This window comes from Mytilus trossulus, chromosome 3, assembly GCF_036588685.1.
Source record: "Mytilus trossulus isolate FHL-02 chromosome 3, PNRI_Mtr1.1.1.hap1, whole genome shotgun sequence".
NCBI lineage: Eukaryota > Metazoa > Mollusca > Bivalvia > Mytilida > Mytilidae > Mytilus > Mytilus trossulus.
The window spans coordinates 73,232,130-73,255,540 of NC_086375.1; the positions used below are offsets into that span (position 1 = coordinate 73,232,130).

The window sequence follows — 23,411 nt, forward strand, 5'->3', positions numbered from 1 at the left end:
CTTATGTACAGTATGAGGTTAGATGTTCTTCAGATAACATCTCATGTGTACAGTATGAGGTATAATGTTCTTCAGATAACATCTCATGTGTACAGTATGAGGTAAGATATTCTTCAGATAACAACTCATATGTACAGTATGAGGTATAATGTTCTTCAGATAACAACTCATGTGTACAGTATGAGGTAAGATATTCTTCAGATAACAACTCTTACGTACAGTATGAGGCAAGATGTTTATCAGATAACATATGCAATAATATGTTTGAAAAATCTTGAATCTGAACAGCACAAGGTAAAATTATATTCAGGTTCAAGATATTTATGTTGAGACCATTGAAGTTAGTGGACACAGAATTGAGAATTGATATGGAGAATGTGTCAAAGAGACTAAAACCTGACCAAAGGGCAGAAAACCTTTATATCAAAATGTATTGAGAGATTAAACAGAAAACTAACACAAAATAATCTTATTGTAGCTTAAAAAAAATGGGGTGAACTTGTGTTGTCTAGAAACAAAAGGTATTCATATGGTTGGTGTTTTCAGATGAAAATATAGATATAAAACACATTTGGTTTACTCAGAATCATGGAAAGGAAGACAAAATATGGATTAGATCCAATTTGAGAAAATTGAATAATGCAGTCATCCCTCTTTTCAATATGAGAATGACATATTGTTAAAGCATGCACACAACATACCTTGTTTTCATTCTATTTCATTCATTCATGGGTTCCTTAAAGTTTGCTCAAACTTGTTTATTACATAGATCATTACTATTAATGTGAAATTATGTAAAATGATTATACATGTGTTAAGAAATTTTCCCTTAATTTCAGGATAAGAATTCTATTAACAATATGATGACAAATATGTACAAGAAAACATCAACACCTAACAGAACAGCTGATCCTAACCAGAAACCTCCAAATAAACTCTTCCTTATAGATAGATCAGGAGACAGACCTGCTCATTTACAAACAACATTTAACAACTCAATTAAGAATACAGATGTATTGCTTGAAAATCTGGAAGAAAAAACAGACAGTAAATCAGATATTGTTGTCATTGGTGACGAAGATGACCTTTGTGACGATAGCATAGATTTAGCACAGGAATCTGATAGACAGAGTCGAACAGGATCTATAGCTAATGAATCAGTTGGAAACAAAAGGTTATTAAAGGTATTACAGCAAGTTTATGACATCCTTTAAACCCATTATTGTAAAGCATTGCAAATAACATTTTTAAAAGACTGAAAGATCAGCATAAAAGGACACAATAGAAATCTGATTAATATGAAATGTATTCGAAAGTGTGAAACTGACTCTTTTGATTCATTATAAATGTGAATAATTTGAACTACATCAGATTGATTTCAAATAAATTACAGTTTTTTGTAGAAAAAATCCTGATTAATTCATATAATATTTCAAAATGCGAGTTTTAATTATTGCGTTCTAAACTCTGTTGCATTTTTCGCAATAATAAAAACCTTGCAATAATTTCCAAATTTACAGTACTTAAATAAATTTCAATATTAAATTTTTTAAATCTTCTAACTGAACTCTGCCTTATTTTAGCTACTTATTGCTAAACATTCATATAAAAGATTTTGAATAGATTTATTTATAAATTTTCAGAAGTCAAGTGCCACACCTAAAAAGAAAAGAAAGAGACAGGATAATGAAGAAAAAGAAAAAGAGAAAAAAGGTTAGTGCCATGATGTGAAAAATTTGATTGTAATTATACTTAAAATGAACTTAAGCTAAACACTTTCAAACAAAAAACACATGGGCCTTGTGTTATATTTCTTTTTTTTGAAATATTCATTTCTGTCTTTATTTACAGGTCCAGATGTACAGAAATCTACTGTTACATTTGCTGATATTGGAGGCAATGATGACAAACTAGTGGTAAGTTTTAATATTTAAGAGCATTAGATGTCTAATTCATGTTCACTGATTTGACATAGATTCTCATATTTGATTCATAACATATACTAAAACATAACAAAAAATCCAATAGAAACAATTAACAATACATGGACTCCTTGAAGAAGTATTTTCTGTGTCTTTTAGACTAGTTAACCCTCAAGATGACCTCTGAAGACAGAAAAAAAACACATACACATGCATTTGAATGATTTTTCTAGGTCTGTTTGATTTCCAAATTACTGTATATCACAGTTATACCTGTTGATTTCAATTACATGATAAAATATTCAATCTTTTTCCAGGAAATATGTAAATTATTGGTACACATGAGACACCCAGAGGTATATCAACAACTTGGAGTGACGCCACCAAGAGGATTTTTATTACATGGCCCTCCAGGCTGTGGTAAAACCTTACTAGCACATGCCATTGCTGGGGTAAGCTGGTTAAAACATATTTATCATGAAGTGAATCAGCAAGAAAATATTATTAAGAAATGATATTTAGCAGCATACACATTTTGGATAGATGAATCCACTTCCAAGTTGCAGTCTTGTAATTGACTGCTCCATAGGCTTACATGCAAAACAGCTGATCTTTGAAAATAAAAAACATTACACAGAAAAAAAATATCATATTCATATCAGGAAAAAAAATCATGTTCATATCATGTATGTACTAATGTGAAATTGTGATTTAATCGGGGAAAAAAAGTGGGTCATGCCACAAAGAATAAAAATTTACATAATCCTGAAGTCAAAACATTTTTTTTTCTACTTTCTGTTTGCTGTTTTTACTAGGCGGTATCACTTCCAGTAAACATGATATCCTTCCACTATCCTGGATTGATATGCCCCAAAAGATGCAAAATTCTATATACATGTATATGTTTCAATTCAGCATAAACCTATAATCAAACAGAAGAAACTGAGTTCAGAAAAAAATGCACTATTTTGTTACCCTCCATGTTTTGACATTCACCGGAAACTGGAGTTGTAATACAAGACTTGTACCTCCATGGACAATTTTTTACATAACCTTTTTATGTCCACATCTCTTCCTGATTCCCTCGGATGATAATAAGATTTGTACTTAAGGCTTTTCACTGTATAACCTAAATGAAAGCAAATCATTTTTTGTTTTTTTTTGTAGGAATTAAGTCTTTCATTTATCAAGATCGCAGCTACAGAAATAGTGTCAGGAGTATCTGGGGAATCAGAAGAGAAAGTACGAGATTTATTTGATAGTGCAGTGGTATGTATAGAGTATTTATAGGAGGCTAAAGAGATATATTTGATATAAAATTGAGAATGGAAATGGGGAATATATCAAAGCAACAACAACCCGGACCAGACAACAGTTGAAGGCCACCAATGGGTCTTCAATGTAGCGAGAAACTCCTGCACCTGGAGGCATCCTTCAGTATGTAAGGAAAATGTATATACACAATTTATTTTCTCCCTTTGGTAGATACCTTTGAATCAGTGCTCCTCTAAAAAAAATATTATTTAAACCCTATTATATTTAGAGCTATTATAAAATTATTTTATATGTCACAATTCCTGTCAGCCAGACTTGCACAAGTTATATATTTTCTATACCATCTCCCTCTAAATTTATTTCTATTTGTTATGTATTATTTCTACACAGGCTGCTGCACCATGTGTGTTGTTTATAGATGAGATAGATGCCATTACACCAAAGAGAGAAACAGCTTCTAAAGACATGGAAAGAAGAATTGTGGCTCAGTTACTGTCCTGTATGGATGGTAAATATTATTGAACATTTAAGTTGTTATAGATGTATTGAATGTTACATACTTATTGTTTCCTGCAGCTTTTAAAAAGGGCAGGGTAATTATTAGCTCAGAGGGCACATTAAGCGCGATGGACAACAATTTTAGGGCACTTACTAAATATAAACAGGCAATTTCTATAAAATGGATTCATTTAAAACATACTAGTTTAATGCTATAAAAAGGACATATACATCTGTAATCAATCATTAAAACAAATTGTTAAACAAGAAAAAGTGTTTAAAACATATACATGTATATAAAATATTTAAAACAATAAACACAATTAAAAACAAAATCAGTTCTTTAAAAATGTTTAAAAACAAGAAAGAACTATGTCATATATATAAAAATATTGCTTTGGTCAGATCAATTGTCATTGACAAATCCTCCTTTTTTTCCCTAAAAACAGGTTGACACATTCCCTGATATCCAAATCATCTCTTGATTTGGTATTTGCTGACACTAGAACAAGATTGTTTACAGTTGACACATTCAGTCTATTTCTGCGTCTTTGGTGCTGAAAATAAATAAAGTACACATAAAACAAGAATATCTTAAATAATCTGGAAGTTTTTTTCATAAATTGTTCCCTTCTTAAATTAATTCAAATTAAAAAGTAAATTTAAAAAAAATAATTTGATGAAAAAATGAATTAATTGAAAGTAATTAATATGCAAGTGATTTCATGAGATCCTTGGCCTAACTCAACTTTAACCTTAAATTATCCCTTTGACAAAAGTTTATTTTTACCCCCGAACTAACACCGTTGCAAGTGCGTAACCATTTTGTATTAAAAATCTACAAACCTTTGAAAAAATGATAAAAGCTTTCTGCATTTTGCGGCCTGTTTCTCATTTTCTTCCTCACGTTTTCGCTTCATCCAATTTGTTGATGGCATGATTAGTATCTGTATTCACTATTCAATCTATTGCAGTTTGCTTATCAGCTGATTAAGAAATTGATTAAAAAATGGCGTCCTAGTGAACTTTTGTTTACGTTTGAAGGGAAATGACTCGAGCGGTATTCGTAAAATATGTCTTTCAGTACTGGTTGTTAATTATGACGATTAAGGCATGGCGTCAGGAAATTCGACAAAACTAGGGCAGGGCGCCAAATTTTTTTCCCAAAAAGGGCAGGGTGTCAAGAAATCGCGGCAGGGCGCCATTTCACGCCAAAACCACCTGTAGGAAACACTAGTACTGTGTTAAAAAATACTTATATTTATTTACAGAGCAGAAATATTTAAATTTTTGAAAGATGAAAGTGGTATTGTGTATTATGAGTTAGATTTGTCTATTCTCAGATTTGAGGTCTTATACAGATTTTCTGTTTTAAGATTTGAGTTCTTAGACAGTTTTTTGTGTTTTCAGATTTGAGTTCTAAGACAGATTTACATGTATTAGTGATAGGAGCCACTAACAGACCTGATTCATTAGATCCTGCCTTACGAAGAGCTGGCAGATTTGATAAAGAAATATGTCTTGGTATTCCAGATGAATCGTCTAGAGAAAGGTAACAAATTGTAAACACTTTGTCAGAGTCCTAACAGGCATTCTCTAAGCAGCTTAATCTGTTGGCTTACATAATTTAGAATAATTAAATCAAGTTGATCTAAATTTGAATTACTGTCTTTGACCACTAGTCCAGCGGCTTTGTGAAAAATTGTGCACATCCTGTTACAAGCATGAAATTTGGCATAGACCTTCCTCAACTATCATTCTTTTATTTCAGATAGGGAGGCATTTGAAAATGATGATTGTGGCCAAGTTTGGTTCAATTTGGCCCAGTAGTTTCAGAGGAGAAGATTTTTGTAAAAGTTAACAACGACGACTGACGACGGACGACAGACGACGGACGACGACGGACGCCGGACGCAAAGTGATGGGAAAAGCTCACTTGGCCCTTCGGGCCAGGTGAGCTAAAAATGTCTCACTTCCGGTAAAATCCAAAATGGCGGACGTCATACTTAAATCAGCCAAATATCGAAGGCTAGCGTGTAAAAATGTCCTATTATCATGCTACTATCATAATATTTGGTACAGACCTTTGTGTTTTACTACTTTTGGATAAATTAAATAGATTAGAAGTCTTCACAAACCCCACTTCCGGTTAAAATCCAACATGGCGGACATTGTACTTAAATAAGCTTATTTTTTAGGGAGGGTAATTGAAATGTGTTTCAACGTATTGCTACTATAATTACATTGTGTATGAACCTGTCTTCGGTGCTTCTGATGGAAACAAGTATAAGACTTATGTCTTGAAAACCCTTACTTCCGGAAGTATCCAAAATGGCGGATAAAGAAATATCAATTTTTTATTCAAATTTTCAACTTTTTCCAAAATGTAAAGAAAATGAATTTATTTTGTACTGGTCATTAAACTTTTGGCTTGAAGTTTTCCCCAAAACCACTTATTTTAGCATGTTGTAAATGCTAAGATATAAAGTTGACACTTCCGGTAAAAATATGACGTAAATTTCAAAGATGAGTCCTCAATCTATTTCTTCGATGTAGAGTTTTGGATAGATTGATTTAAACAAAATAAAATCACTAAAGTACTAAAAACTATTTAAAATTACTACGATTTGGCCAAGAATACATGCTTATTCACAGTCACCACCACATGCACACAAGGCAGTGCACGGGAGACCCGATTACACATTAAAAATAACCGCGGCATCCTTTCTTACATCCATAATGTACAAGCTTCTGAAAAAAAATGATGAGGAAAGATTTTTTTTTAAAAGGAACCCTCTTTGTCCCTTCGCAATCCATTAGTGATGAGATAAGGTAGCATAAGAGTCAATCCAAAGCTCGTCTCACTAAACACCTGCATTAGTATATTACGAGTTTTACATGCTTGAAAAGACTAGAACAAGTCGTGGGAAAAGCCTCACTTAAAATGAGTCTTCCCTTTTGTGCAAAAATTGACTTTCTTGCTTCGTTAAAAATGTTAGATCTGATAAGTTTGTACAGTACAACCCCGGTGATTTAGGCTGATCAATCATCATTCTTTATGTTAAAATCACATCTTCAAATACCATCAATGTCTCCAACGCAGTCTTTTTTTAGCTCACCTGGCCCGAAGGGCCAAGTGAGCTTTTCTCATCACTTGGCGTCCGTCGTCGTCCGTCGTCGTCCGTCGTCGTCGTCCTGCGTCCGGTGTTAACTTTTACAAAAATCTTCTCCTCTGAAACTACTTGGCCAAATTTAACCAAACTTGGCCACAATTATCATTGAGGTATTTAGTTTAAAAATTGTGTCCGGTGACCCTGCCAACCAACCAAGATGGCCGCCATGGCTAAAAATAGAACATGGGGGTAAAATGCAGTTTTTGGCTTATAACTCAAAAACCAAAGCATTTAGAGCAAATCTGACAATGGGTAAAATTGTTTATCAGGTTAAGATCTATCTGCCTTGAAATTTTCAGATGAATCTGACATTCCGTTGTTAGGTTGCTTTCCCTGAATCTGTAATTTTAAGGAAATTTTGCTGTTTTTGGTTATTATCTTGAGTATTAATATAGATAGAGAAAAACTGTAAACAGCAATAATGTTCAGCAAAGTAAGATCTACAAATAAGTCAACATGACCAAAATGGTCAGTTGACCACTGTAGGAGTTATTGCCCTTTATAGTCAATTTTTAACCATTTTTCGTAAATCTTAGTTATCTTTTAGAAAAATCTTCTCCTCTGAAACTACTGGGCCAAATTAATTGAAACTTGGCCACAATCATCATTGGGGTATCTAGTATAAAAATTGTGTCCGGTTACTCGGCCAACCAACCAAGATGGCGGCCATGGCTAAAAATAGAACATGGGGGTAAAATGCAGTTTTTGGCTTATAACTAAAAAAACAAAGCATTAAGAGCAAATCTGACAAAGGTGAAATTGTTGATCAGGTCAAGATCTATCTGCCCTGGAATTTTCAGATGAATTGGATCATCGGTTGTTAGGTTGCTGCCCCTAAATTGGTAATTTTGAGGAAATTTTGCTGTTTTTTTGTTATTATCTTGAATATTATTATAGATAGAGATAAACTGTAAAAGCAATAATGTTCAGTAAAGTAAGAACTAAAAATAAGTCAACATGACCCCCTGAGGAGTTATTGCCCTTCATAGTCATTTTTTAACAATTTTCACAAAATTTGTAGATTTTCACTAACATTTTCCACAGAAACTACTGTTATAGATAGAGATAATTGTAAGCAGCAAAAATGTTTAGTAAAGTAAGATCTTCAAACACATCACCATCACCAAAACACAATTTTGTCATGAATTCATTTGTGTACAATGTTTAATATTAACATAGACCAAGGTGAGCGACACAGGCTCTTTAGAGCCTCTAGTTTTCCTTTTTCAAGCAAAGAGAGAACAGTATCACAACCCGTCATAAGGTATGGGTCAGAAATAAAAGTGTGTGATCACTCATTGCCTAGTGCATTTGAAAGGCCATTGATAGATATTAATCCAATGATTTTTGCCTCCCCAAATACAATCCATAGTTCGTCTGCCCCTATGTCACGGAATAGCGAAAAAGGATTGACAGCATCATCAGTGACTATTAATCATGACTCGTTTAAGTGCGTGTTTCACTGCATCAGACACATGCACCATGATTTAAGTGTCAGTCTCTTTATGTGAACATGGTGCTACACTTAAAATACATCACGTGGTGAATAAGATAGAATATCCCGAGCATTTGTTGCTACAACTACCATACTCATCAAAGACTTCATCCACTCTTGTTACAGTCTCGAGGTATTTTATTAAGGTAAGGACACAATACCCAATCATCATACTCGTTAGGAAACGGAAATACCTTGAAACTGTAACAACAGTGGATGTAGTGTTTGATGTGAACATAGACAATACTGGTAGTTTGAAAGCTGCTAAAAGAAGCAAGGGCAACATTAAGGAGAAAGGGAATACACAGACGAACCCAGGATTAAAACATCCTCAAAATTGGGAAAGTTTCCTAAGAGATGGCGACAGTAAGAAAGAACTTTTAAGTTTTCATTCACAGGAGCTTGCTCAATACAATTTTGAGTACAAGGTAGTTGAAGCAACAAATGCTCAGGATGTTCAGTGTCATCCACCACTTGATGATGTTTCAAGTTTAGCCCCATGTTTACACGAAGAGACTGACACTAGAATCAAGATAGATGTATCTGATGCAGTGAAACATAGACTTAACTGAGTCATGACTCAAACAGTCGATACTGATGTCATTGCTGTTTCGCTATTCCGTGACATAGGGGCAGACAAACTGGTTTGCATTTGGAAGGGGAAAAGTATTAGATATATATCAATCAATGACCTTTCAAATGCACTAAGCATAAAAAGATAACACGTTTGCTGGAGAAGACACTGCGTTGGTGACATTAATGGAGTTTGAAGATGTGACTATAGCATTTATAATGATGATTGATCAGCCAACATCACCATATTGATTTGATGTTTAATGTCATTGAAAACGATACATGGTTTTGTTGGAAGATCAAAAAAAAAAAGAAACAGATTAGGTTAACAAGGCAAGAAAATGTGTGTTTTTGCAAAAGGAGTAGGTCCGGTAAGGACCGATTTTGGCCTCAAATTTCAGATTCATCTGACGGAAGATTTTGCCCACTCTTTAAACACTTAAGTGTCTATTTCATTTGATTCAATTAATTTATGTGAAAGATTTTTACTTATTTAGTCACTAAAACGCTCCGATTCAAGCTAAAATATGAAAAATCTACCAAATATGCCAAAAAATGTCACATTTCAGATGTTTTTTGTCAAAAATGAAAATGGCCGCATCCGTGTTCATCCTCAACCTTTATATATGTTATGTATTACCATCAAATACAACTTACATTTCAATATTTTGGATGAACACGACTGGGCCACTTTCGTTTTACACGGAAACCGTCTAAAATTTAACAAAAATGCTAGAATTGTGAAGATTTCAGTAACTTAGCATGACTTGATGGTGCTAGTATCCGATATATGTGCATTGTATTGTCAAAAAACAGCCCATATTTATGTAGCAGAAGCATTCTACTAACCAATAAATAACTAAAAGTTAACATTTGAACAATTTTGTAAAACTGCTAAATTTTGGGGCCAAAAAGGGGTCTTACCGAACCTACTCCTTTATGGATGTGAGAAACAATACCACAGTCTTTGTAAATGTTGGAAATCAGCTCTCTGATTGTGAATTGCGGCCTACTGAGTATGCTGGTTGGGTATTATGTCCTTACCTAAATGAAATACCTTGAAACTGAAATACGAGTGGATGAAGTCTTGGATGCGTATGGTAGTTATAGCAACAAATGGTCAGGATATTCTATCTTATCCACCACGTAATGTATTTCAAGTTCAGCACCAAGTTCACATTTAGAGGCAGACACTAAAATCATGGTGCATGTGTCTGATGCAGCGAAACACACACTTAAACGAGTCATGATTCAAACAGTCGTTAATGATGATGCTGTCACTACTGTTTCGCTATTCCGTGACATAGGGGTAGACGAATTATGGATTGTGTTTGGGAGGGCAACAGACTTTGGATTAATATCTATCAATGGCCTTTCAAATGCACTAGACAATGAGTGATCTGAGTGATCTGAAACACTTATTGTTATCCATGTCTTTACCTGTTGTGATATGGTTCTCTCTTTGCTTGAAAGGGGGAAATAGACTATGTGGGAGACATTGATTGCATTTGAAGATGTGACTTTAACAAAAAGAATGATGATTAATCAGACTAAATCACCGGAGTTTTACTGTAAGATCGCACAAACTTAAAAGATGGGTATAACATGGTTAACGAAGCAAGAAAATAACTATTTGCGCAACAGTGATGGCTTTTTGAGGCTATTCCCTCAACTTGGTCTAGTCTTTTCTAGCATGTAAATCATGCAATATACTTAGGTAGGTGTTGAGGGAGACGAGCTTGGGATTGGCTCTTATGCCACCCACTCCAGGCGGGTACAATGAGGATAACTTTTGAAAAAATCTTTTTGAGGCCTCATCATTTTGTCAAAAGCTTATACATTGTGGATGTAAGAAAGGATACCACGGTCATTTTTAATGTGGAAATCGGGTATCCCGTGCACTGCGATGTGTGCATGTCATGGTGACTGTGAATAAATAGGTATTCTTGGCCAAATAGTAATAATTTTAAATAATTTTTAGTACTATAGTGATTTTATTTTGTTTTAATCAATCTATCCAAACTCTACATCGAAGAAATAGATTGAGGACTCATCTTTGAAATTTACGTCATATTTTTAACCGGAAGTGTCAACTTTATATCTAAATATTTACAACATGCTAGAATAAGTGGTTGTGAGGATAACTTTAAGCCAAAAGTTTAATGACCAGCTCAAAATAAAATCATCTCTACATTTTGAAAAAAACAAAAATTTGAATAAAAAATTGATATTTCTCTGTCCGCCATTTTGGAGATTACCGGAAAAAAGGGTTGTTTTTAAGACATATATGTCTTATGCATTGTATCCATCAGAAACACCAAAGAAAAGTTCATCCACAATGTAATGATAGTAGCAATACGTTAAAACACATTTCAGTTACCCTCCCTAAAAACAAGCTTATTTAAGTAAAATGTCAGCCATATTGGATTTAAACCGGAAGTGGGGTTTCTGAAGACATCTAATCTATTTAATTTATCCAAAAGTAGTAAAAAACAAAGGTCTGTACCAAATATTATGATAGTAGCATGATAATAACACATTTTTACACGCTAGCCTTCGATATTTGGCTGATTTAAGTATGACGTCCGCCATTTTGGATTTTACCGGAAGTGAGACATTTTTAGCTCACCTGGCCCGAAGGGCCAAGTGAGCTTTTCCCATCACTTTGCGTCCGGCGTCCGTCGTCGTCCGTCGTCTGTCGTCCGTCGTCCGTCGTCGTTGTTAACTTTTACAAAAATCTTCTCCTCTGAAACTACTGGGCCAAATTGAACCAAACTTGGCCACAATCATCATTGGGGTATCTAGTTTAAAAAATGTGTGGCGTGACTTGGTCAACCAACCAAGATGGCCGCCACGGCTAAAAATAGAACATAGGGGTAAAATGCAGTTTTTGGCTTATAACTCAAAAACCAAAGCATTAAGAGGAAATCTGACATGGGGTAAAATTGTTGATCAGGTCAAGATCTATCTGCCCTGAAATTTTCAGATAAATCAGTCAACCTGTTGTTGGGTTGCTGCCCCTGAATTGGTAATTTTGTGGAAATTTTGCTGTTTTTGGTTATTATCTTGAATATTATTATAGATAGAGATAAACTGTAAACAGCAATAATGTTAAGCAAAGTAGGATTTACAAATAAGTCAACATGACCGAAATGGTCAGTTGACCCCTTTAGGAGTTATTGCCCTTTATAGTCAATTTTTAACCATTTTTCGTAAATCTTAGTTATCTTTTACAAAAATCTTCTCCTCTGAAACTACTAAGCCAAATTGAACCAAACTTGGCCACAATCATCATTGGGGTATCTAGTTTAAAAAATGTGTGGCGTGACCCGGTCAACCAACAAAGATGGCCGCCACGGCTAAAAATAGAACATAGGGGTAAAATGCAGTTTTTGGCTTATAACTCAAAAACCAAAGCATTTAGAGGAAATCTGACGAGGGGTAAAAATGTTTATCAGGTCAAGATCTATCTGCCCTGAAATTTTCAGATGAATCAATCAACCTGTTGTTGGGTTGCTGCCCCTGAATTGATAATTTTCTGGAAATTTTGCTGTTTTTGGTTATTATCTTGAATATTATTATAGATAGAGATAAACTGTAAACAGCAATAATGTTAAGCAAAGTAGGATTTACAAATAAATCAACATGACTGAAATGGTCAGTTGACCCCTTTAGGAGTTATTGCCCTTTATAGTCAATTTTTAACCATTTTTCGTAAATCTTAGTTATCTTTTACAAAAATCTTCTCCTCTGAAACTACTAGGCCAAATTAATCCAAACTTGACAACAATCATCTTTGGGGTATCTTGTTTTAAAAATGTGTCCAGTGACCCGACCATCAAATCAAGATGGCCGCCACAGCTAAAATAGAACATAGGGGTAAAAGGCAGTTTTTGGCTTATACCTCAAAAACCAAAGCATTTAGAGCAAATCTGACAGGTAGTAAAACTGTTTATCAGATCAAGATCTATCTGCCCTTTAATTTTCAGATGAATCTGACAACCCATTGTTGGGTTGCTGCCCCTGAATTGGTAATTTTAGGGAAATTTTACTGTTTTTGGTTATTATCTTGAATATTATTATAGATACAGATAAACTGTAAACAGCAATTATGTTCAGCAAAGTAAGATTTACAAATAAGTCAACATGACCGAAATGGTCAATTGACCCCCTAAGGAGTTATTGTCCTTTATAGTCAATTTTTAACAATTTTCATAAAATTTGTAAATTTTTATTAACATTTTCCACTGAAACTACTGGGCCAAGTTCATTATAGATAGAGATAAATGTAAGCAGCAAGACTGTTTAGTAAAGTAAGATTTACAAACACATCACCATCACCAAAACACAATTTTGTCATGAATCCATCTGCTTCCTTTGTTTGATATTCACATAGACCAAGGTGAGCGACACAGGCTCTTTGGAGCCTCTAGTTTTCAAATGCCTCGATATCTGAAATAAAAGAGTAATAGTTGAGGAAGGTCTATGCCAAATTTCATGCTTGTAACAGGATGTGCACAATTCTTCGGAAATATGCGTGTAGCCACCGGACTACACTACATGTAAACAATGAAAGAAATATAGTTCTGGTTACCTGCATAACTAGTGAATGGGCAAAGTAGATTCATACATGCTTGAAGGTAAAAGGACATTTATATCTCCATTGACATTGTTTAAATTTCTACTTGGTATCCTTCACCAGAAGAAAAAAAATACACACACACTTAATCATTGACCAATAAGGTGAAAATCTTTGCCAACCAGTAGTGGTACTCTCAGTGGTATTTGGATAAGATTTTTTTTTTTTAAATCTAGTATACATGTAAGACTGACAAATGTTAACAGTGTTTTCTATTTTAACAGGATTTTAAGAGTATTGTGCAGAAATTTGAAATTGGCAGAAAATTTTGACTATAAATTTCTGGCTAGAAATACTCCAGGTTATGTGGGGGCTGACTTAACATCTCTTACAAGGGAAGCTGCCATGGTGGCTGTTAATAGGTATGTACGGAGGATCTTGGTAGACTTTTATAACTCATACATATGTTGACTTGAAATAATATCTATCTTTGATTAATGATTTTTATGCCCCACCTAGGGCACTATATAGCAACCGAAGGACACACTTTACCAAAAGACAGCTAGAGGTTTACTAACAGTATTCAATAATAAACAGTTTTTTATTTAATTTGCCTAGCTCTATTTCGCCCTTAGTATACAAAAGTTAATAATAGATTTACAGAGACCGTCAAGGATTGCTGTTGGTTCTTAATTACAAACACTTGCACTGTTCCTGACTTGGGACAGGCAAATGAACATGTACATAGGCTTCAGTTTTATTTCTTTTTGAAATTCTCTTTTATGTAGTATCTACTTCAGTGAAATAATGAAATTTACAATGAAAATGAGGTACAATAAAAATCAGAACAGGAAAAGCAAATAATTCTTTAACCAGGATAAAAGATAACAATAGCAGAGGTACAGGCATGCCAATGATAAAGAATGAACAGCTACTAAAGGCAAGATCATTGTCATTATACTGCTGATGTGGTACTTGTTATCTTATTTTCTTACTGTTTTAAATAATACATAAGGTTGAACAAACCAATTTGTTGGAAAAGTGCAATTTCCAAATGTAAATGACCTATGTTTTAATATAGGGTGTTCAGTGACTTACAGAAAAGCCTAGTGACAAATCCTGTTGAACAGAAAACAGATTCAACTAAGACAGTAGTTGTTGATATATCAACTGACCAAACTGGTGGTGATACAGTCAATAGTACAGTTAGTGGTCAATCAGCAAGTGACCATAGTGTACCAGATACTACTGAAGATATGGAAACAGAAACAAGCAGCATTTGTATAGAAGAGAAACCTAAAGAAGTCAATTTCAAATCATTAACACTTATAGATGGTAAGATTATATTTGTTAGTATACCAATATGTCCTGTTATAGCACAGCTGGTAAATTATCATGTTGTGATTGGTTTGACACAGTCTGTAACTTGTGTAACCATGCAGTGAATAGTTACAGTCCTTATGATTTCATTACAGTTGATGAATTATAACATAATTATGGACGCAAGACATTGAAATATATCATTAAAATGGTTTTTTTTAATCTGTTATGTTAGCAGGATACTTTTTATAAAAGGAACTGGTTTGGCATTTTATTGTACCAGTTTATAGGGATATCACATACCACAAAAGTCTTAGAAAAAGTATTGTTCCGAACAGTACTACAAAAATCCTTTAGTTTCATTGCTGAAATGTTTGCAATGATATATAATGTTCTTGCCGCATGTTTGCATTAGCAGTTTTATTTCAGTCAAAATTATAAAAATGCCAGGTGAACAATACAAACCATTAGAAAACTCAAGTTCACTGGTATTCAACTGATTATATGAAATCATGATTGTGGACTTACATTGTCAGAACAGCAATTAATACAGACAGAAGCATTATTAATTCCAAGATATAATGAATTTTTTTTAAAACAGAACCAATTTGATTGAAAAATAATTGTCTATTTAAGCTTTTGTTTATTTCTGAATTGTCTGACTTTTGATGGTATGACATTTTCTTGATGGTGAGTAGCTAAATTTCATTAATTAAATGCTACAGATTTTAAAATTGATATCTGTTGCACACAGCATTAACGAGTAAGAGCAGAGAATAATTCTGTTAACTTGGAGTCAGAATAATGTGATGAAATAGGATAACAAATAACAATTATATAAGTTTAAATATCGATTGATTTTCTCCAGTTCTATGGCTTTATTAAAATTCATACGAATACACTTATACATAATGCAAAGCAGGGTATTTTCATTGAAAATAACCATGATATCATGCGGAATATGCACGTCATATTTTCTACTTGACTTGATATTTAGATGATAAAGCAACAATTCCTAAAAAAAACTTAACATTTTTAATTATTGTTTTTTAGCATTATCCTGGCTTAAAGAATTCCCACCATTAACCAATGAACAGTTACAAACTTTGAATATAAATCTACCAGATTTTGAGGTAAGTGAAATAATCAATATTCTGTAAAAATATGTATACCGGTATATACCATTCATGATTTATACCCTTTATAAGTGGAAAAATTGCTAAATCTGTTGTTTCTTCAACCAATTGTTGTGAAATGCATAAAAAAATAAAATGCTTAGTACCTCAAAACAGAGATCTTGTTTGTAATTGAGTAGCGTCACTTATACCTCTGAAGTTGTGTCCCTTTATAAACATAAACTTACTAAATCTGTCATTTCCGTTCTGTAACATTAATTTGCCTCCACCAAATGATATGCAACTTATACACAATGCTTGAAATAGCAAAACAGGTTTAAAAACAAGAATACTGTATCTGGTGTGTTGAATTTGACTATGTTGCATATTTACAAGGAGGGACATCTGTGGCTCATAGACACATTCTTTATTTATGTTTAATTGTTTTAGGAAGCTTTAAAACATGTTCAGCCTTCTGCCAAAAGAGAAGGATTTGCTACCATACCAGATGTTACATGGGATGATATAGGTGCTCTACATGCTGTTAGAGAAGATCTACAATTAGCTATTTTGGTATGAATTATTGTTGTCATTTTTTATTGTAAAATCATTTGAAAAAGTATTTAATCTGACATAAAAAAAACTAAAAAAAAAACCTTTTCAGTGACATTAATAAACTGTTTTAAATTTTCTGTTTATAAGAGAGATGAAAAAAACTAGATATATTAATTTGTTTTGAATTTTTATTAATTGATAATAAAAAAGAGGAAACACATTTAGAACAATTTACCTCACATATGCTTCCATTATAAATATGTACTCTTACCTTTTTTGAAAATGACTTTCAATGTCTGATAGCTGTTTTATTCATAAACAGGCACCAGTTAGACATCCAGAAGCATTTAAAGATCTAGGTTTATCTAAAGCCCAGGGAATACTGTTGGCAGGACCACCTGGATGTGGAAAGACTTTACTGGCAAAGGTAAATCTTAATCTAACTTTTTTAAGTTCAAAATGTATATTCCTTGAGGTTATTAATAAATCAGGGGTAAAGGGATGTCCTTTGACCAAAAAAAAGTCACCATTTTGTATCTGAGTCAATGACAGGCAAATTAACAAACTTTTAAATATGGATCTCCTGTTTTTTGCACAAAGAAAGGTTATGTGGAAGGCTTAAAGTCAAAGATACATTGGTAGTAGCTTACAAATAAGAAAAAATTGAATATTTATGGTAAATCTGTCACTAACATTTCAAAACGAAACTGAATTTGACAGATGTTTGTTTAACATAGGTTACTTGTTGTTAGCTGTTGCTAAGTCTGCCAGTAGGGCATTAGGTTTGTTAATTGCCAAAAGTAAAGCTAATGGTGGTTTTGAGTTTTCAATTTTTACAAAACTTTTTGATACACTGGTTATGTCAGTTATTGAATATGGTGCCTCAATATGGGGAGCTAGGGAGTTTACATGTATTAATGCAATTAAAAATAGAGCCAAAAGATTTTTTATGGGTGTTGGAAAATATACCCCAAATTTATCATTATATGGAGATACGGGCTGGATGCCATGTATAATTAAACAATGGTCATGTATTTTTAGAAATTGGTCAAGATTTTTGAAAATGAATGATACCAGACTTAATAAAAAAGTGTTTTTATGGGCAAATAGAATATGTAACAGTAAAATTAAAAACTGGAATTTTAGAGTTCATAGTAAATTTAGAGAACTTAATATTGAAAATTTTTGTAATATAAACTGTACTTTTAGTAAAAATGATATTAAGAATATTGAAAGTAATGTTTTTGATATGTACAAGAGAAAATGGTGTAATGATTTAAACACAAATGATCGCAGTAAACTGCGTACATATAGATTATTTAAACAAGAATATTATAAAGAACATTATTTAAGTGTTCATATGCCAGGAAAATATAAAAGCGCCTTTGCAAAATTTCGATGTGGTGTGGCGCCGATTAGAATTGAAACAGGCAGATATGAAGGGGTTTTAAGTGAAAATAGATTTTGTTTTAATGATTCATGTATACAACAGAAACTCATTGAAGATGAGAAACATGTTTTACTCAAATGCCCTTTATATTCACAGGCAAGACAAGAGGTTTTTACTAGAGCAGTTTTTTTTAATATTGATTTTTTAGACTTAAATGATGATGAAAAATTTATATTTTTATTTACAAATAAAAATTTATCCTTTTATTCGGCCAAAATCTGCCATGATATTTTAATTCAAAGGAAGAATGTTTTATATAGATAAAAAATGTTTTATATTTTTATCGAGCTGTCCTTTTTTATGTAAAAGTCTCTCCTAACTCTTTTGAGAGTGGCTCTCGAATGTTTTTAAGATTGTTTTGTACTTTTAATTAAAACATGTTCAATATATTTTGTGTTCATGTTTGTATTGTACATGTAGAGAGGTGAGACTATAATAAAATATTTGATTTGATTTGATTTGATTTGTTGTCCTGATATAAAGAGGTTTTACTGTATTTAAGTTATGTGTTGTGGCATCTGTTTTATGATAACATTGATTGATTGATTGATTGATTGATTGTTATGATAACATTGATTGATAGATTGTTGGTGGTAAACATCACTTTCAGCACTACTGGTTTTAAAGTGGTGGTCAGTTTTTATTGACGGAGAAAGCATGAGAGCCCTAAGTGTGCCTTTGCAAGGATCTTATAATAACACAAATAGTTCTTAGGACAATTTGTTTAATTCCAGGCAGTAGCAAATGAATCTGGAATCAACTTTATATCAGTGAAGGGACCAGAACTATTAAACATGGTAAGTTACAACTTCATTTATAATCTACATAGCTTTTGATAATTTTTCAACAAATAAAATGAAATATATTTGTATAATAGGAAGGCATTAATATAATGTAAATTTTCTATAATTATAATAGTTTTAATAAGATGTGGTATGAGTGCCAATGAGACAACTTTCCATACAATTTGTAAAAGTAAACCATTATAGGTTAAAGTATGGTCTTAAACTCTTAGCCTTGGCTCACACCGAACAGCAAGTATCAAGGGCCCAAAAAATGACCAGTGTAAAACCATCTAAACAGGAAAACCAATGATTTAATGAGAAAAGAGAAACACCTTATGAACCACATCAGCAAACGACAACCACTGAACATCAGATGTTAATAGTACATTTGATCATGACCTGTAAATGATGTATTTTATGCAAGATATTGACACCAGTAATGAAGTTTACAAATATTTTATAATAGTCATAACATGTTCAAATTATTTATTTGTAACATTATTTGTATATTAACACAGTATGTAGGAGAAAGTGAGAGAGCAGTAAGACAGGTATTCCAGAGAGCCAGGAACTCATCACCATGTGTTATATTCTTTGATGAATTAGATGCCTTATGTCCAAGAAGGTCAGACTCTGGAGAGGTATAGTACTAGTTGTTTTGTTATCAACTGATCACCTTTAATAAAAAAAGTATGAGAATTAATTTTGATTCCAGTAAAAGTCCTCACTCACCCAGTGATGAACTTATTCAAACACATATGAAAATATATTCTGTACTACCATATGCTGCAATCTTCATTGTTTTATAGTGACAGACGACCGCAAAACATGTTTTGGGATTGTATAATGGTATGCTGTCCTCGTCGTCTGAAGACACATTAGTTTCCGGACAATACAATAACTTAAGTTAATGTGAATGGGTCTCTATTATTTTTTTTAAGAAGGTTCAATAGCACAGAAAAAAGGTTGGGATTCATTTTGGGGATGATGGTCCCAACTGTTTAGGAATGAGGAGCCAAAAGGGATAATAACTTGTGTATAAATTTTTTTGATTGCTCTGTATCACACTGTTTAATACAACAAGTAGAGGGTTGGGATTTATTTAAGTGGTTATGGGGCAAACAGTTTAGGAATAAAGGGTCAAAAAGGGGCCAAAAACAAGCTTTGTTTTAGTTTCCAGACAATAACTTGTGTTTAAGTGTATGGATCTCTCTGACATTAAACCACAAGGTTCAATATAACAAAGGGAAGGCTAGGACTAAGTTTAGGGTTAATTGCCCAAATATGTAGGAATAAGGGTCCAAAAAAGGGCCAAAAACAAGCATTTTTCCAGTTTCCATACAATTACTTGAGTTTACGTGTATGGATATCTTGGAATTGTACTACAAGGTTCCATACCTCAAAGGAAAGGCTGGGATTTAATTTGGGGGTTATTGCTCTAAGAAAGGTTAAGAAAGTTGGGGGGATTTATTTTCCAATTTTTAAAGGGGATACATATTTTTTTTTCAAAAAATTTCAAATTTCGAATTTTTGAAAAGTTACAAGAAATCTTCAATTGCACAGTATTGTACAATACATTTGCAAGATCTTTGACCACATTTATTTTGTGTCAGAAACTTATTTTATGTAAAAAATTTGATCTCAGTCCAAATTCAGACAGTTACAAGCTTGAGTATTGTGTCCAAATTTGCCCCAACTATCCAGGGTTTGACATCTGTGGTCATATCAGGCTGTGCTCAGCGAAGCATTTTATTGTTAAAAGATGTCAAAATAAAAATAAAAGTATAAATAACATATTTTGACAAAAGATATATGGGGTAAATATTAACAGTTGTTAAATGAAATGATATTGTATGAGGGGTAATAGTAATGTTTGTTTATTCTAATGTGTTACAGGGTGGGTCCAGTGTACGAGTAGTAAATCAGCTGTTAACAGAGATGGATGGGTTAGAGGAGAGGAAAAGTGTATTTATAATGGGTGCTACAAATAGACCAGGTATGATGTTGTTTTAATTTCCCTAATGAATTGTTATATTAAAACCCCAGTATGAGAAACAATATAAATATATTTTTTTTGTTAAATTTCACAAATTCCTATTTATGGAATGCATGTGCTTGGATGACCTACAATTTTCTATTATAATTTGGATATCTTAATTTAAATTTTCAAATCCAAAAAGCTATTGGAAAATTAGGAAAATGATAATAAGATCAAATAAAGGGTCATGTAATAATCCTCCACTTTATATAATACTTAATAAAAGATGAAAGTCTAGATGACAAAGAAAAATGCAAAGTTTTTAAATATGTTAGCTTGATTTATTCATTAGAAGAAGAACAATTTTCACTTTCAAATGTTGAACAAAAAAATCATTTTTTTATGCCCCACCTACGATAGTAGAGGGGCATTATGCTCTCTGGTGTGTGCGTCCGTTTATCCGTCCGTTCGTCTGTCTGTCTGTCTGTTCGTCCGTCTGTCCCGCTTCAGGTTAAAGTTTTTGGTCAAGGTAGTTTTTGATGAAGTTGAAGTCCAATCAACTTCAAACTTAGTACACATGTTCCCTATGATATGATCTTTCTAATTTTAATGCCAAATTAGAGTTTTTATCCCAATGTCACGGTCCACTGAACATAGAAAATGAAAGTGTGAGTGGGTCATTCGTGTACTGAGGACACATTCTTGTTAATGATATATCTATCAATCTAAACAAAATTGTTGTTGATACCAAAATTCTAGTTCTATATCCTAGTGTTATTGGTGGTCTCGATAGTGTAACAAACTTTTGCTCTGTATGGCCAGTTCTTCAAATAAATGTGGTCAAAGCTGATTGTGTTAATTTAGTCATTTCCTATTATCCTCACGATTTTCTCTTGCATAATAGTTTGTTGATAGTTGTCTCATTGGCAATCATACCACATCTTCTTTTTTTGGTTTGTTGCCCCGATTTTGTTTTTTGTCCATGGATTTATGAGTTTTGAACAGCGGTATACTACTGTTGCCTTTATTTATAAGCATGTTTGATAGTAATAAAAGATTTAAAATTAAGCAAATTGAAGAAAAATATCGATTAACTATCATTTGTCTCTTGAAATCATATTTTTTTTATGAATTTTAGCCTTATCGACCAATTAAGGCATCTTTTACAGATATCCTAGGAATTACCAGTCAAGGACAAAAATATGCATTGAATATTAATTATAGATGATTTTAAATTGTTGAACCAATTTTTATATGTTATAAGATATTGTCACAGCTGTTATTAACATTTCACTGTCATAGTAACAATATTTAAGGGCATTACTTTTCCGAAAATTGAATTGAATTAAATTTTATAGTTGATAAGAAATGGTCCAAACTGCGTTCCATAGATTTGTTTTCATAGTGACGTCACACCGCATCTTACAATTGTGTATTACATATGTGGACTTGACCTTCTTTTCGAGCTAAGTTTTGTTTACATTTGAAAAGTGATATTTATGAACTGAGGGGATGAAGTTGTGAATAAGGAAAAGTAGGTTAAAATCGAAAATATTATTTTTACTGTTGTAAAATGTCTGAAAACTTGAAATGTTGAAATTAATGCTTGTTGAAGCAAGTTTTTCTACTGTCCTTGAAATACCGACAAATAGAAAACATGTGTGATTTCGCAAACTACTTTTATTTTAACCACGCACATTGCTATCCAGAACTGATAACTATCGAGAACAGATGACTGCACGATACCTCTTAGTCTTGTTTCAATGACTTTTGAATTTATTCATATTTTTTCTGATGATATGGGTTTTTGATAGAAATTTGTGAAAGACCTTTGATATATGTAATTCTTTTGTATCAACATTGGAATACATGTATCTCATTTTCAACTCTTTAGTCATATTAAAACAGTTTTCTGATAGGATGAATTTTATTATTACTTACAAAAGGATGCAGTAATATTGAAGTTGTTGCTAAACAAGACAGAAATATCTCTGTGTCACCAGTTTTATATTTTGTGAAATGTTCTTCATTTAGTTTAAAAATATTTGATAGATATAATAGATCCAGCCATTTTAAGACCAGGCAGGTTAGATAAGACGTTGTATGTACTTTTGTCTCATTACAGATATAATAGATCCAGCCATTTTAAGACCAGGCAGGTTAGATAAGACGTTGTATGTAGGATTGCCTTGTCCTGATGACAGATTAGATATACTCAAAACTATTACCAAGGTAATTTAGTTCTACTGCACATCCTAACAAAAATACAATAATCGAAACACACTTGTCTAAGGTTATTTATTTATTATATAAGTGGCCTTAATACAGATCTTGTTCACACATATGAAATGATGTGTGTAGTAACACAAGCTTTGATAAAAAGTTTTTAATTTTCTGTTTAGGATGAAATGAATAAATACCTCAAGAAATATAAATAAGATTAAGTAACAATTGTTATGGAACAGTTTCCATTGTACCTGTCTTTGCAAGTACTGGGATAAATCCTAGGAAACTATTTCCTGTAAAGAAAGTATCAAATGAATGTTTAATTTTTAATGCTTTTTGCATTCAGAATGGAACAAAACCCAAACTTTCATTGGATGTAGATTTAGAATCCTTAGCTAAAGATGAAAGGTGTAACTGTTTTACGTAAGTATTTACATATCTAAATTTTAACCCTGTAAAGAACAAAA

At 32.7% G+C, this 23,411-nt stretch overlaps 1 protein-coding gene across 4 annotated transcripts in view; it reads left to right on the plus strand.

The window, feature by feature from the left end:
• Positions 1–23,411, plus strand: part of LOC134712360 (nuclear valosin-containing protein-like) — a 40,549-nt gene that overhangs the window by 13,753 nt on the left and 3,385 nt on the right. For 2 of the 4 annotated variants that reach the window (XR_010106278.1, XM_063573834.1), the window contains exons 6-22: positions 840–1,184; positions 1,644–1,713; positions 1,852–1,916; positions 2,240–2,374; positions 3,090–3,191; positions 3,588–3,705; positions 5,106–5,247; positions 13,800–13,937; positions 14,597–14,850; positions 15,889–15,968; positions 16,401–16,523; positions 16,828–16,932; positions 18,690–18,752; positions 19,259–19,381; positions 20,637–20,736; positions 22,844–22,950; positions 23,291–23,367. Coding sequence is in view for 1 of the 4 variants with exons in the window: in XM_063573834.1 (XP_063429904.1) it covers positions 840–1,184; positions 1,644–1,713; positions 1,852–1,916; positions 2,240–2,374; positions 3,090–3,191; positions 3,588–3,705; positions 5,106–5,247; positions 13,800–13,937; positions 14,597–14,850; positions 15,889–15,968; positions 16,401–16,523; positions 16,828–16,932; positions 18,690–18,752; positions 19,259–19,381; positions 20,637–20,736; positions 22,844–22,950; positions 23,291–23,367 (2,147 nt within the window). In the remaining 3 variants the exon portion in view is untranslated. Of the gene's footprint in view, positions 1–99; positions 144–839; positions 1,185–1,643; positions 1,714–1,851; positions 1,917–2,239; positions 2,375–3,089; positions 3,192–3,587; positions 3,706–5,105; positions 5,248–13,799; positions 13,938–14,596; positions 14,851–15,888; positions 15,969–16,400; positions 16,524–16,827; positions 16,933–18,689; positions 18,753–19,258; positions 19,382–20,636; positions 20,737–22,770; positions 22,951–23,290; positions 23,368–23,411 lie in introns of those variants that run through there. The other 2 variants (XR_010106280.1, XR_010106279.1) reach the window with 2 other exon arrangements.